Below are 16,270 nucleotides of genomic sequence, written 5' to 3' on the forward strand. Positions count from 1 at the left end.
TGTCATCATCAAATTCTTGTCAGTTTTTCATTACTAGGCCGGGTCTGTGTTACTTAATTGGCTTATGCGGTTTTGAACAACAGTGGAAACTTTATTCAGTGTAACAGTATAAATTTTAAACCGTCCCCTCTCGCGAACCAGGGACCTTCTGCACACATCAACAACAGTCACCATCGAAGTCACCCTACTACTTCAAGGTCTCAGAGCAAGTGACGTCACCGATTGAGACGCTATTTACCGCTACACCTCTAACTAAGCGAGCCGTTTCACATCCGTTACACTAGCACAGAAGACGCTTTTCTTTTTACTTTTTTTTTTTTTTTAGAAGAGAAAAATAGGCGTGTGTGTGTAGAGGCGCAGGCTACGTTCCAACTTCATGTTCCATGATGGGGAAAATTCCTGGCTTTGGCAGATGTCAGTTCACACCCAGTAAGTGTTTAGGGCCTAGGCGTATCTACAGCAGTAGTAATTAGCTAGCGATAGTCGGCTGTGCCTGTGACAAAACTCCAGTATTCATCCTATAGCTTGTTCTCCCATCTTTTTAAATAGTGAGCCAGCATGTTTTTAAACATGACTGATCAAACCAAATGTTATCATGCTCTCTGTCTCTCTGAAAGCAGACGTAGTGCGCAATATGTTCCCAGATAGCACAGGTATGTCTGCCCAACGTAGGCACGATGTATACAGGATACATTGGGAAGATGCCAATTAGCAAACGCTGTATAAACGGCAAGATTTTGATGTATTTAGAATGCCTACATCTTACAGTTCTACATTGTTTTATACATCGACATTCTGTTCTGATGTCTCATTGATATCTTCTCCAAACTACATAGATAGATATATATATATACATACGCCGGCCAAAGGTACGCGCGTTATCTGGGGTTTGGAACATGAAATCGCAATAAAATCTCAGTATCAAATAAAACGCATATGAAATCCTGAGAATAGCAATGCATATGGTATCGTCACGATAATGTAATGGAACAGGCAGGGAGCAGGTCTCGAACCCTCGACCTTCTAGCCCGAAGTCCAGCGCGCTATCGACTGTGCCGCAAAAAACATTCAAGCGGCAGAGTCGACGTCCGCGCTTATAAACCCCGGGTCGTTACAATAATATCGTATTGTGAGGTCCCTGTGAATTCCGTGTCGAGCATATAATATGTTCAGTCCTCCACCCACCTCGCATTCGTCTCGTCGAGGTGGTATGTAGACAGGGACAGAATATCTACAACATGACTTAATTATTCCTTTCGGTTTAACTAGGCTAGCGATATGTCGAATTAATTTGTTTTTGCTTAATATTCCAAATGATTGTATCAGAATCAAGTTGTTTTTATGAGCATGTATGTCCGCCTGTTGTCGTGTTTTTGTTGTTGGTTCCTTCGCACATTCTGTGCTGAGTGCAGTGACTGACTGTAGGCTGTGAACCGTTCCATTTACATTCACAAACACCAAGCCCCTCAACCATATCACTCATTCCTCTCAGACGAGATTTCAACTCGCTATTTGCTTCTGAGGTTTAATCCAACAGAATCTGTCACATGGACACCGAAACAAATATCTCAAGGTAGTCCACTTGAATTCAACATCTGAACAAAGTAGACAGGCTAGCATGCTGTTCAAACAGTTGGAGAGAAGGGTGTGTTCATAACATTCCAACTGTTCTACCTCGTTGTTAGCTAGCAAATAGATCCAAGTTGGCTAGACTTTAAATATAAAGATTAGCTGGCTACTCACTAGAATGTGGGCTTGTGCTTTCGTTATTGTTTGAGACTTGTGTTAATTTTCTATAATGCCTGCTACAAGAAGTTAGATATTATTAGTGAATGCGCGTTATGCAGAGTTCGGGTTAAATTTGTAACGAAAAGGACATTTTCATAGACACACTTGAAAGCCAGATCAGTGATTATTGCAAAAAAAAACAACGGTTAAACTATATTGATTAAATTATTAGTGGATCTTATGGTCGTGGAAGGCTTATATTTTAGGCTAGGTATAACCCTGAATTCATTAGATTATTTCTGACTATATGAAATGCAGTGTATTTGACCTTTTAATTGTACAACAAAGCTTATTGTGAATCACCCATAGATTTGTCCTATTGTTCGGAGCAAAGCTAGGTCTACCATCTTTAAAGGATGGCTGATCAAGTGATATCTACTACAACTATTGTGACTGCCACTCCAACAAACTGGGAAGGCAGACAAAAGAAAAACGGGTTTGACTCCATCACAATGAAAAGCTTCAAGTAGGAAGAAATGTTCTAGAAATGTTTAATTCTGTATCATTTTTTTACATTTGGTTTGAGAGTGCATCTAAGGTTAAAGAGAGGGGCTCTTGGAGTGTTTTCAAGAAACCCTTTGGTCTATAATTCACTGCTGATGTGTTGATACTGACCTATTTATTGATTAGGAAGGGTGCAATGATGGTCATTGATTCCCAGACCTATGGTTGTCACGGTACCAGTATTGCAATACCACAAATCATGATACTTGATTTTCTGCGACAACAAAGAACATGACTGAACTCTATTGTCCTTTAAAAACCTGCTGTTTTAAAATATTGTGTGACAAGCCTTTAGCTTGGTGGTGACAACAGGGTGTGACTCTGGGTGACAACAGAAAGCTGGGTTTGCAACATTAGGGAGAAAAAAGACTTCGCTTCATTATCAATATATGGTTATTGGCCTCACATTTCTGACTAAGCATTGATTTTTCTGGGTTGTTGAGATCATAGTCAGTCTGTAATATATATTGGGCCCTGGCTGTAAGCGGCTCCGATGCAAGAAGCTTCAATCGTTCCCTCTCGCCCAGCAGCCAATCGGGGCTCTCTTGAGTCAGATGAGGGAAGGCCCCTCCCCCTCCTCCCCTCTTTGCTCTCTCTCTGCAGGCTGCTCCTGCTTTGTCGGCTAGGAGGAAGACCAGCTAGCCTTTTGCAGTGAGACTTTCAAATGATCCGAAGGGAAGCAAAGAGACCAAAGAAAGGAGGAGAGAAGGATAGAGAGAGGGGGAGCTCTGAAAGAGAGAGGGAGAGGAGTGGATCGCAGAGTGGACTGACCATGCGTCCAAGGCCTATAGGCAGAAACCCTCATGTGAGTCAAGGTGGCTTTTATCCTCCTTTTTTCCTCCTCGCATGCTGCTGCTCCCCTTATCGCTCAGAATAGGAAGCAGCCCCGGTCTTGTGACACTTCATTGGAAACAAGGGCAGTGTGTGTCAGAGGGAGGGTGGATTCTGGCTCGAAGGCTATGTTTAGACAGGCAGACAGATTCAGAATTTTTTCTTTTGACCAATCACATCAGCTTTTTTTCACATCCAGTCTTTTTCAGAGCTGATCTTTTTGGTCAAAAGACCAATTAGTGAAAAGATCAGAATTGGGCTGCCTATGTAAACGCACCTTAAGAACCAAACCAGTGCGGGGAGGAAAAATGCCTGGCTAGCATGTTATCTTTTCAGTGAGACATCCGGCGTAGTCTGTGTGTGTGTGTCAGAGAGAGAGATGCAGAGAAGGGATGGGTTGGTTGGATTGTTGTGATGAATGCATTGGCTGTCTGTCTGAATGCATGGACTGCCCAATGTTTCTCTTCTCGTTGTTCAACAAACCAAAGGATAAAGATTTAATTTCACGTTGCAGTTGAATGGGATTTTTTTGTGCCTCTTTGTATGGCTGTGCTCTAACTGTACTGTGTGGGTAGTTGGCCAGTTCATTGAAAAATGCGAAGGTTTCTCTTCTGGTTGCTAGCGTAGCCTTATGACAGTGAGACTATGTGAATGTGACATGTTCAATTGAGGCACCATGTCTTTCATCACACCACATGTCATTGAATGAAAGGGGTTTGTTTCCAAGATGACATGCATACAATGTTCAGTTGTAGGTTAATACATTGATGAGGCCAACTGATGGTCATCAGAGCTTTTGACTCCTTTATGTTAAGAATGTCACAGCATTTGGGGCACTAGCTATATCTTTTTATGAATGTTAGAGCGGTTCACGGGCTATGCCTCGATATCCCAGGGAAACGGTCAGCTAGGCGTCTTTCAGTATTTGTGGTCGTTTGGATGTTGTGACGGTGCCTGAATGTAGGCCTGTCTTGCTCTGTACTACATCAGGTTTTTTTTTTTTTTTTTTTAACTGGGTGTCAAAACTATGCTGTGGTGAGCAGCCTTGATTTAGCCTCTCCTAGATTAAAAACAAACAAACATTTTCAGCGGAGAAGTCTTTAATCTGGGTCTGGGAAACCAAACTTAAACATCTCCGTTTGCGTTGAATGACTTCTTATCACTGCCGATCATCTGCTCCGAAGTTGAAACCTCAAAGGGGATTACTTATGGACAACGTCTGGCACAGTCCCATTTTTAAACCACCTCCAGGAACGCCCCATGCTTGGGTTACTTGTTGACGCGTCTGTCAATATTAGGCTGTAGTTAGTAGTGCACCATAACCTTTACAGTTGTGTTCTTTTGACTGCACTTGTTTTTAGGAGTCTGTTTGCCTGGGCGTTGGTACAGCTGCATTTGTACACTGCCGCTCTGCTGCGAGTCAATTATTACTTCACAGCTTGGTGGAAGACATCTCACTGTTCTCCTGTCTCAGTTCTATTGAAGGGGTGAAGTGATGGAATAAGAATATACACATATAAATATATGGATGGGCATTGACCGAACGGCATAAGCAAGATGCAATAGATGGTGTAAAATACATTGTATATACATATGGGATGAGTAATGCAAGATATGTAAACATTATTAAAGTGACTTGTGTTCCATTTATTAAAGTGGCCAATGATTTGAAGTCTGTATATACGCAGCAGCCTCACTGTGTTAGTGATGGCTGTTTTAACAGTCTGGTGGCCTTGAGATAAAAGCTGTTTTTCAGTCTCTCGGTCCCAGCTTTGATGCACCTGTACTGACCTCGTCTCCTGGATGGTAGTGGGGTGAACAGGCAGTGGCTCGGGTGGTTGTTGTCCACCACCCTCTGGAGATCCCGGCGGTTATGGACGGTGCAGTTGCCGTACCAGGCGGTGATACAGCCCGACAGGATGCTCTTAATTGTGCATCTGTAGAAGTTTGTGAGGGTCTTAGGGGCCAAGACAAATTTCTTCAGCCTCCTGAAGTTGAAGAGGCGCTGTGGTGCCTCCTTCACCATGCTGTCTGTGCGGATGGACCATTTCAGTTTGTCTGTGATGTGTACGCCGAGGAACTTAACTTTCCGCTTTCTCCACTGCTGTCCCGTCGATGTGGATAGTGGGGTGCTCCCTCTGCTGTTTCCTGAAGTCCACAATCATTTTGTTTTGTTGACGTTGATCTTATCAGGGGTTAGCCTATACTGTGTAAATATTATCCCATGATCTATCTTGACGTGGTATCAGTTCTGACTCGTTTAAAAAATATATTTTTGGTTCTGTTGAATTTGATTTCAAACTTTGATCAATCTTACAGCGTAGGCTATATCAATACTTTTCTTCATTGATATTTATACCACCTAAGTACATTCATAATATGTTCACTGCAGAAACATTCTGTAATAGTAGAATTAAACAAATTGGCTAAGGCTGTCGAAGGACTAGGTAATTGATGATGAAGAGAGATCAGGATGGCTTACAGAGTATGAGATGTTTTATTGACCGAGACGAGCAGAGACACGGCAGGTGCCGAAGCAGGCAGCCATGACGGAGCACCCGGGAGAAAAGTACATTTTCTCAAAGCTTTACTTCTTTGTGAACATCTTTTTACACTTGGTTTTGTGTCATGTGCCTTTTTAAAATAAGTAATCAAATTGAAACGTATCACAACAGTTTGAGTGTAGAGTTTCAATAAACCAGTAGACCATATCTGGCTAAGCTTCCAGGTAACCAACTTTAACCATTTACATCAGTGTTGACATGAGAGACCACAGATAGAAGTAGCTTGTTAGCGGCTGGAGTGTACAGCAGGGCCTTCTCTCTAGACCTTGGGAGGAGACTCTCCTTAACTTAAGACTTAATCGATTCACACACAGATTGAATTAGTTTCAGGAACCACCTGCAGGATGACCCCATATTCTATGATAAAGTGTTTTGTTTTTCAAAGGCCCGTTGGACATCACTGTCCATTTTTGAGCTTACAAACAAAACACACAGAAGCATGTTTATATACAGTGCTTTTGGAAAGTATTCAGACCCCTTGACTTTTTTCCCACATTTGTTACGTTACAGCCTTATTCAAAAATTATTAAATTGTTTATTTTCCTAAATCAATCTACACACAAATAACCCTTTCCCTCGATCCTGACTGGTCTCTCAGTCCCTGCCTCTGAAAAACATCCCCACAGCATGATGCTGCCACCACCATTCTTCACCGTAGGGATGGTGCCAGGTTTCCTCCAGACGTGACGCTTGGCATTCAGACATTTTGAATGCTTAGCAGGACAGGAAAATGGTCCAATACACGCACTTATAATATAAGGAATTTGAAGTTATTTATACTTTTACTTTTGATACTGAAGTATATTTTTTAACCAAGGACTTTTAGACTTTTACTCAAGTAGAATTTTACTGGGTGACTTTTACTTGAGTCACTTTCTATGAACATATCTTTTACTTTGAATCAAGCATGACAATTGGGTACTTTTTCCACCACTGGTTGATAACGACAAATCATTGTGGTCGATTTGCTATACGTCTATTGCTTTTGCAAATCACTATGACCCCGCCTCTCTCTAACCCTTTATCACATTCAATGGCAGCAGAGGCACTAAACTCTGACCTATATTACTTTTCTGATCCCTTCACTGTGCGCCTTCATCATAGCTGTGATTGGTTGTCGTAGGTAGCCATCCAATGATTGTGGAGATAATTGTCAGACTTGCCCTTCCATATCAACCGGTGTCTGTCCATGAGGACAGGACTATATAAGGCTAGTATTTGTTTATTAATTAGTTTTGTGGTTTAGTTTTTGTGTGTGTTTTCATGCAACAGTGCCTACATAATAGGAGAACCCATGAGAGTATTGTCCTGCATGGAGATATGATACGAGGTGTTACTGTTGTAGTGTATATTAGATGAGCATAGCCCAGGGCCCATATTCATAAAGTGTTGCAGTTAGTAGGAATGCTGATCTAGGATCAGTTTTGCCTTTTTAGATCATAATGACTGAACAGGGGATTTCTGATCCGAGATCAGGACTCCTACTCTGAGACTCTTTGTGCGAATAGCCCCAGGTCAGAATTGTTGTAGTCGGATCAGAGGGGCATACTACAAAAGCTGGCTAACTTGGTGATCCTGCTAACTTGGATAACAATCGTATCAGTCCATACGAATTTGTAGCATATATTCCGAAATAATGTGAAGTTATTTCGGAACATTTGAAGTAAGTTAGCTGGCTAACTTATTGATCCTGCTTCGTGACATTCCCCTCTAGATAGTAGTAGTCTCGATCAGAGTTGTTGATAGAAGTAGCCTTGTTGGTTGAACAAGAGCTGATCACCAGGCATAGTTAGTTGACACAGCAGACCATAGCCCTATATTATGAATCTGGTTTGAGGAGTTGGCGAGGAAGCTTTGGTCAACTCGGGATAACCGGTGACACGAACGTCACACCTTTTTTAGCCAGGTACATTTCTATGGCAATGAATCGTTCAGAACAAACGGGGCAGGCTAACTCCATTTATCCTGAAATGAAGTGTCTGAGCCAGAAGTTGAGGACCAATGAAATCAGATTCCCTCCCTCTCGCAAAGATAGGCCTGTTTTCCTCAAATGAAGGGGATAATGACTAAGACTTACTTTTGTATACCAGCCACGGTGGCAGGTAGATTAAAACAATTGGAGGGGGGGGGGTGTTGCCATAATTACACAAACACAATAAAAATGGATGTACATACTTAATGTTTCTAAAACAAGAAATGTCTTACTCGTAAGTAGTAATGTGGTATATTGCTCTATTTAATATTCTGTGACCTTGAGTAGTTTAAGAAATATCAGACCATGTTCAGATGCCCCTTTCGGGTTACTTTGGTAACAGGGCCACTGGAGTATCACGTGTGTAAAGAGCCAAGAAAGTCTCACTTTAGACTTTCAAGTAAATTAGACCAACTTTTTATGCCCGAGCCCATTTGCTTCTAAAAAAAAATCTTATAGCGCTCACAGTCCCCCAGCAGGAAGTGTTGCTGTGCGAGGTGGGATAGTTTATTAAAAAAAAATATATATATAGACTACCGTTCAAAGGTTTGGGGTCAATTAGAAATGTCCTTTGTTTTTGAAAGAAAAGCACATTTTTGGTCCATTTAAAATAACATCAAATTGATAAATTGTGTAGACATTGTTAATGTTGTAAATTACTATTGTAGCTGGAATATTAATGGAACATCTACATGGGCGTACAGAGGCCCATTATCAGCCACCATCACTGCTGTGTTCCAATTGCAAGTTGTGTTAGCTAATCCAAGTTTATCATTTTAAAAGGCTCATTGATCATTAGAAAACGCTTTTGCAAATATGTTAGCACAGCTGAAAACTGTTGTACTGATTAAAGAAGCAATAAAACTGTCCGCCTTTAGACTTGTTGAGTATCTGGAGCGTCAGCATTGGTGGGTTCGATTACAGGCTCAAAATGGCCAGAAACAAAGAACTTTCTTCTGAAACGCATCAGTCTATTCTTGTTCTGAGAAATGAAGGCTATTCCATGTGACAAATTGCCAAGAAACTGAAGATCTGTGTACTACTCCCTTCACAGAACATGATAAGGAGCATCGGGCCACAGGCCACTCCTATAAACCTCACTGTTTTCATCACAGCTTCCTTTGACTGACATTCCAGCGTCTCAACTCTAAACACCATCATCTCTCGCTGTCTCTCTCTGCTCACCAGGAACTGTACTATCTGAGAATGCAGAGGACGAGAGAGAAGACTGACAAGATGGAGGAGAGCAAAGCCATGAGGAAGCTGCGGGTGTGCGTGGCAACATGTAACTGGGCAGACTACTCCAAGCTGGCATCCATCATGTTTGGCATCAAGGCCAACCCGGATGAGTTTGAGCTGGAGGTGGTGGTGCTGGGTTCCCATCTCATTGATGATTATGGGTGAGTTTGAGCTGAATGTGGGTGTGCTGGAACTAGTTTTTCCTGATCCACTGAAGTCACAACTATTTGCCAATGTTTTTACAATGCCAGTCATTGTTTATTTGCACTCTGATGAAAAAGTGTTATTTGAGTAATCATGTCTCAAGTTTTTTTCCAGATTGCTTGACCTGACCAGGAAAAACTCCTGTCCTTAATGAGGACCACACTGGAAATAAGTCTGAGTTTGTGTTTTTATCCGTGACAATATTTTGTTTATTGTTCATTTCACTTAGTTTTAATCAACTTTATGTATTTATAAATTGTCTAATAGGATGTATTCATTCATTCATTAAATGATTGGTTTGACCACCTGTCCTCCTTTAGCAACACATTCCGGATGATCGAGCAGGATGACTTTGACATCGGCTCCAAGCTGCACACCATCGTGCGTGGGGAGGACGAGGCAACCATGGTGGAGTCAGTGGGTCTGGCGCTGGTCAAGCTGCCAGATGTCCTCCACCGTCTCCGTCCCGACGTTCTGATCGTCCACGGCGACCGCTTCGATGCCCTCGCCCTGGCAACTGCTGCCGCTCTGATGAACATTCGCATCCTGTACCTGGAGGGAGGAGAGGTGAGGGGATGGAGGAAGTGATGTCATATATCTGAAGGTTTTTTCCAGAAGTAGTGTTGGGAGCCGAATATAACTAGATTAAAATATTGGTTGCTTCCTCCTACTGGTATTTGATATAGAATGTTTTTTAAATGTCGTTTTGTGTATTTTAGTTACTATTTACCGTGTAATTGCCATCTATGTAATTACTGAGTTAATACCTGCTTATTACCATAAAAAATAACGAGGTTACCAAAAACACACAGAAGTCTTGGTTTCCAGAAGGCAACATAACAGAGATAATGATGGTCTTGGTTCAATAAAAATAACTATTTGTTCCCTAAGGGCAATGGCAGTGCTTCAAACACTCAACGAACCGCCACAGAGACAATAGACTTTTTTATCCTGATGTCTGATCCTTCCTCCTTTCCCATCCCAAGGTGAGTGGTACCATCGACGACTCAATCCGTCACTCCATCTCCAAGCTGGCCCAATACCACGCCTGCTGCACCCGCACCGCCGAACAGCACCTCATCGCCATGTGTGAGGACCACACTCGCATCCTGTTGGCGGGCTGCCCCTCCTACGACAAGCTGCTGGCCGCCCATCACCGCGACGACTACATGGACATCATCAGGAACTGGCTCGGTACGTATTGGAGTAACTATCCTTAACCCCTAAATCAGTGTCGTTCAAACTTTTTCAGTGGGGGAATGCAGTTCAATGCAGTATACCAGACTAATAGCCAGGTTCCAGGGCCCAGTGTACTTCCTGGTCAGGCAGGGAATTACAACCTCTGCTGTCAGTGTCAAGCACCCAAACTAAGATGGCTACAGTTTCTGTACAGCACCAGTTTTGAACTCCTATTTGAATATGCAGCAGATCTCTTGGTCGGAATTTGTACTGACCTTGATGGCCTAGTCAGCTACAGTTACCTGGACTGAGGACAGTGATGCCGTTTTTGTTTTAGGTTTGATGTCCTGCCTTTACATCACCAAGGTGACAAAGTCGCAGTGTCTTTGTCATATAATTATATCTAACCCTGGCTGGTATTACACCCAACATGAGCCCACTATTCATATCCAACATGCACTTGTCAATGAACGCACCACACTTCAGAAACAGCATGTGAAAAGTCTGTCAGCATCCCAACAACTTGTCTTCTCGAGATACAGGTAACGCACCCTAACGTGGTGTGTGAGTAGGCGGTGCCCTGGTGTGCATCCAAGCGACCTGATTGGTTGGAATGAGGGGAGGCTTCAATAAAGGGTGATTGACAGGGCTGCAGGCCAATCAGGTTGAAAGGGCCAGCCTTTTATTACCAACTTTAGGACAGTGGTATAGTACATATACCACTATATAGTATAGTGATATGGTACAGTAGCTAGTACCCTCGGTGTGGAAAGATGTGGGAAATGTGTTATCATAAGAATATTGTTAAATCAGTTAATAGATTTCTGGGGCTTTTAACTAGTCCCTTCAGGGCAGAAACAACAGTGGCAGCGGTAGACTGTTGACTTCCCCCAGTTCAGAAAGTACTAGAATGCTGAGAATGTTCTAAATGACATCCACAGGAGACAATGTGAAGGAGCATGACTACATCGTGGCCCTGCAGCACCCGGTCACCACTGACATCAAGAACTCCATCAAGATCTACGAGCTGATGTTGGACGCCCTCATCTCCTTCAACAAGCAAACGCTCGTCCTCTTCCCCAACATAGACGCAGGTCAGTGGGGGATTCTCTATTTTTCGTCGCCCTTTCCTCATTTCGCTCCTCTTTGCGCCGTCATATTGCGCAACCCCACACGCACATTGTGGAGCTGGAGCTACAGTGTCAACCCTTCCTTGGTCAATAGTGTGAGAAGGCTGCTCTGTTGAAGGGATCTGCTTTTCTTGTTCAGCTGCATGTCTTTGATCCTTCTTAGATCTAATACATGTTCCCTCCTCTGTAATTGGCTAGGAACAAGCATGACATGTTTTGGGTTTCATCTTACACGCTACAGCAAGTGTCTCATCTAATGCCAACAGAATGTACAGTAAATGCCTACCGCAATTTAGTGTCTAGGGCTGAATCCTTCAGTCTGTCTCATGGTTAGGGCTAGGACTAGTTTGAAGGGCGTAAAATGTCCCCAGAAAGGATTCGAAACCAAGTTTACAGTACTTAAAATCCAACAAAACACTACGGCAAAACAAGAAATGGCTGCAGTTGATTCAGTTGAATGTCCTTGTGTAGAATGTGTAGGAGTCGGTTAAATTAGACATCCCACAGTCTTCTCCGTTCCGTCTTGTAACTCCTGGCAACCCCTGTCCCGTCTCCGTGACGACCCCCAATAGGAAGTAAGGAGATGGTGCGTGTGATGAGGAAGAAGGGTGTGGAGCACGTGCCCTTCGAGCAGTTCATCCAGCTGGTGTGTCACGCTGGGGCCATGATCGGCAACAGCAGCTGTGGCGTCAGAGAGACCGGAGCATTCGGGACCCCCGTCATCAACCTGGGGTCCAGGCAGACTGGGAGAGAGACTGGTAGGGGGGGTCTACTAATGTCCATTTAGTCCAAAATGGCACCCCATTCCCTATATAGTGCTCGAATATGGGCCCTGATCAAAAGTAGTGCACTAAATGGAGTTATGGTGTGCCATTTTGGACTAAATGTGTGCCATGTTGGCCTACTTGTGGTTACCAGTGTTACTTTTCATTGTATATTTCCTGGTATAGTTCTTCATTGTAATTTGCCAATACAGTATAAGTGTTTTGGTGATTGCTTTGTTGTCATTCTTCAAGTCGTCCCATTATGAATGCTTATAGGATGTTGAGCTGTATTTTTTATTTCCAGGTGAAAACGTCCTCCATGTCCGAGACGCAGACACTCAGAATAAGATCTACCATGCCCTGGAGCTGCAGTTCGGGAAGAGATACCCCTGGTTAGCATTATCGTTATTACAATTTGCAACAGGGAGACACCATGCAGTCCAGAAGCAGAGAAAATGTCTAACAGAGAAAATGTCTCTTGGAGACGGGACCTTTCTATCCTAATCAGACAGCACCACATGTTCAGTAAACAACAACACCAGAAAGACTTGTAGAAAGACAAAACAAAAAGGCAGCGACTGTCAGCTGATACAGAATCACAGTGTTCACAGGATGTCATCAGTACAATGCAACAGTGAATAATCAGTGTGTCCTCGGTCCTTGTACATCCCGTCTGGCGTCAACCACTATCAACAGATATGAAAATAATCCAGAACATTCACTATCAAGTCCATCAAGACCATCAACCTGCACCTTGAGTGTCACAAACGGAACACTGGAAAGTGTGTGTTACAGAAACTCTGAATCACTCTGAACTGAACTTAAAGGTGAACCGCCGCTTAGAACCAACTTATCTGGTTTTAAACGGCCCATGTGGCATCGATACGAGTCAGAAACATTCATTCTAGTGTCAAAATTGACTACAAACTGTAAATAAGATCATTTTGGTCAAAGTCCAAAACGGAGTTTGTCACGACATACTGGTGAGTTGGGGATGGATTACGATCGTGCCCAGTGTCCACTAACAGAAAATAAAAGACAGTGCTGATTGTCCTCTGTCAGCTGCGCACACTCCATCCAATCACAGCAGCCAGAGCATCCAGACTGAGACCGACCTGCCCCATTACTCAGCACCTCAGACTTGTCGCCAATGTTATGCTGAAATAACCCTGGAGTGGCCACTTGCTGATGTGTTTGATAGTGTCAATCACTCGAGTCTGACACTTACTTGGCCAAAATGATCATTGAGACGATCAGAGTGCACTTGTCTCTCAACTGGAACGTGTCAGTATTCCTAAACCCATTTGTAAGCATAGTGTCCCCCCCCCAAAAAACTGTTTTGTAACATCATTCCCTTTTAACCACTGTCAGACCGATACACTCTGGTAATGATGAGAAAGTTGTAAAAAGCTAAACTGTGCCGAAGCGCACACTTCGCACCGCACCAGTGACTTGATAAGCTTATTGTGGCCTGGCTGCTCAATATGCCTGATAGCTACTGTTTCCTGGCTTCATTGACGAACACAGAGTTGGAACTTAGCTAGCTAGCAAGTGATTAAGGGCACTGATAAACATCGTGTAGCTTGTGCTTTATTTACGATAGTTTGACAGCTTGCAGATAATGAATTCGCAGACATGTTATTGTTCCCAGAAATCAGTCCTGAGCGCGTAGCCACTCGACAGACTGTCTGCAGTGTACTGACTAGTTTCTCATGGACATTTTGTTAACTTGAGAAATACTGCACCAAACACCTTCACTAGATTTAGAATTGCGCGACTAAAACCTTCTCGGTAAAAACTTCTACATTTTATTACAGATGTCTTGATTACGGATTAATTCTGACCATTTTAATATTTTGAGGAAGTGGCACGGTGACTCAGGAGGGACAAACAGCTGTACCTGCCATGGTACAAGTAAGCAATAAGGCCCGACGGGGTGTGGTATATGGCCAATATACCACAGCTAAAGGCCGTTCTCACGCACGACGCAACGCGGAGTGCCTGGATACAGACCTGAGCCATGGCATATTGGCCATATTAGGTCCCTTATTGCTATTATAAACTGGTTACCAATGTAACTAGAGCAGAAAAAATGTTTTTTTTTCATACCCATGGAATATGGTCTGATATACCACGGCTGTCAGTCAATCAGCATTTGGGGCTCGAACCACCCAGTTTATAACATAAGAACATACCACACCCCCAAGACAACTCTCATTCGGCTTCAGTCATGGTCGCTAGCAATTCTTAATGAGCAATCTTCAAAACAAGGCCAAATCAATGCAGTCACCCTTTAAGTAATCTTAAATTTCCCCATTTCAAGGAGAACTTATACCTTTAAAAAAAATATATGGTAATCTATTTGCTGCAGAATTGGCTCTTTTCAGTGTTTCTTAAACCTGACTTGAACCTGACTAAAGTTTCAGCTCTAAGATTATATATATATATATATATATATATATACACACACACACACACTACCATTCAAAAGTTTGGGGTCACTTAGAAATGTCTAGAAGTCTAGTATCCCGGAGTCGCCTCTTCACACTGTTGACGTTGAAACTGGTGTTTTGCGGGTACTATTTAATGAAGTTGAGGACTTCTGTTTCTCAAACTAGACACTCTGATGTACTTGTCCTCTTGCTCAGTTGTGCACCGGGGCCTCCCACTCTTTCTATTCTGGTTAGAATCAGATTGCATTGTTCAGTGAAGGGAGTAGTACACAGCGTTGTGCGAGATCTTCAGTTTCTTGGCCATTTCTCACATGGAATAGCCTTCATTTCTCAGAACAAGAATAGACTGATGAGTTTCAGAAGAAAGTTCTTTGTTTCTGGCAATTTTGAGCCTGTAATCAAACCCACAAATGCTGATGCTCCAGATACTCAACGAGTCTAAAGGAGGCCAGTTTTGTTGCTTTAATCAGAACAAGTTTTCAGCTGTGCTAACATAATTGAAAAAGCATTTTCTAATGATCAATTAGCCTTTTAGAATGATACACTTTGATTAGCTAACACAACGTGCCATTTGAAAACAGGAGTGATGGTTGCTGATAATGGGCCGCTGTACGCCCATGTAGATATTCCATAAAAAAATCTGCCGTTTCCAGCTACAATAGTAATTTACAAGATTAACAATGTCTACACTGTATTTGTGATCAATTTGATGTTATTTTAATGGACAAAAGATGTGCTTTTCTTTCAAAAACAAAGGACATTTCTAAGTGACCCCAAACTTTGGAATGATAGTGTGTATATATTTTTTATAGGAACCCTCACAATTTCCATCTTTCACATTGAACTGAAATCTCACTAAAATTCCCCTCTTCTTCACCCGTGTGACCCCCCCCCCCCCCCCAGCTCAAAGATCTACGGCGACGGGAATGCGGTGCCTCGCATCATGAAGTTCCTGCAGGCCATCGACCTTGATGAGCCGCTGCAAAAGACCTTCTGCTTCCCCCCCATCAGGGAGTGGGACATCTCCCAGGACATTGACCACATCCTGGAGACTCAGAGCGCCCTAGCCATCGACCTGGGGGGGACCAACCTCCGCGTGGCCATCGTCAGCATGAGGGTACGTGGTAGTGGTGAGGGGGGTACGTGAGGTGGAGGGGGGGAGGGTACACTGAGTGTTAGATTTATTATTCATCTTACCATTATTAGTCGGGATTGGTTAAAAGCATAAATCCTCTTCCTGGTCATACATCAGCATAATAAACATACAGTACATTGCACTATCCATCTATTCTCTCACTGCCGTGTGCTTCTCTGATTTCTGTCTAACCATCCATGTGGTTTCATCATCCCTCTACACCTAACTAGTTCAGGTTTGTAATGGTGATTGATAGTGTAGAATGCCCATAACCACCAAAGGACCCTAGAAGTGTACTAAAGAAATGATCGATGGAACTATTTACCATACCAAGATGGCATGATGTACAGAGCTGAAATGACTTGCCTTTCAACACGACCGAGAATTAAGCCAATTCTGCCATATTTTTGTAACGTTGCACTTCTCATGGAAGAAGCCCCAGGCCTGTACCATTTCTAGCCTGATCAAGCCATGAACTGTCCCTCTCCATCTTTGGAGGATGCATGC

The 16,270-nt window shown here is 43.0% G+C and overlaps 1 protein-coding gene across 1 annotated transcript; it reads left to right on the forward strand.

The window, feature by feature from the left end:
* The first annotated feature begins 180 nt into the window (after positions 1-180).
* On the forward strand, positions 181-15,775 carry LOC135508570 (bifunctional UDP-N-acetylglucosamine 2-epimerase/N-acetylmannosamine kinase-like). Its single transcript, XM_064928846.1, has 9 exons — positions 181-429; positions 2,896-3,097; positions 8,848-9,059; positions 9,423-9,669; positions 10,089-10,296; positions 11,223-11,375; positions 11,984-12,169; positions 12,480-12,567; positions 15,532-15,775. The coding sequence occupies exons 2-9, from the start codon at positions 2,957-2,959 to the stop codon at positions 15,773-15,775; spliced, it is 1,479 nt and encodes a 492-aa protein (XP_064784918.1). The 5' UTR covers positions 181-429; positions 2,896-2,956.
* The last annotated feature ends 495 nt before the right edge of the window (positions 15,776-16,270 follow it).

The sequence above is a fragment of the Oncorhynchus masou genome, chromosome 21 (genome assembly GCF_036934945.1).
Source record: "Oncorhynchus masou masou isolate Uvic2021 chromosome 21, UVic_Omas_1.1, whole genome shotgun sequence".
Taxonomy (NCBI): Eukaryota; Metazoa; Chordata; class Actinopteri; order Salmoniformes; family Salmonidae; genus Oncorhynchus; species Oncorhynchus masou.

Bases quoted from the DNA above. Each gene is read 5' to 3' on its own strand.
- LOC135508570 (XM_064928846.1), top strand. From the start codon at position 2,957: ATGATCCGAAGGGAAGCAAAGAGACCAAAGAAAGGAGGAGAGAAGGAT. The intron at 12,170-12,479 runs GTAGGGGGGGTC...TTTTATTTCCAG, and splicing joins GCAGACTGGGAGAGAGACTG to GTGAAAACGTCCTCCATGTC. The intron at 12,568-15,531 runs GTTAGCATTATC...CCCCCCCCCCAG, and splicing joins TTCGGGAAGAGATACCCCTG to CTCAAAGATCTACGGCGACG.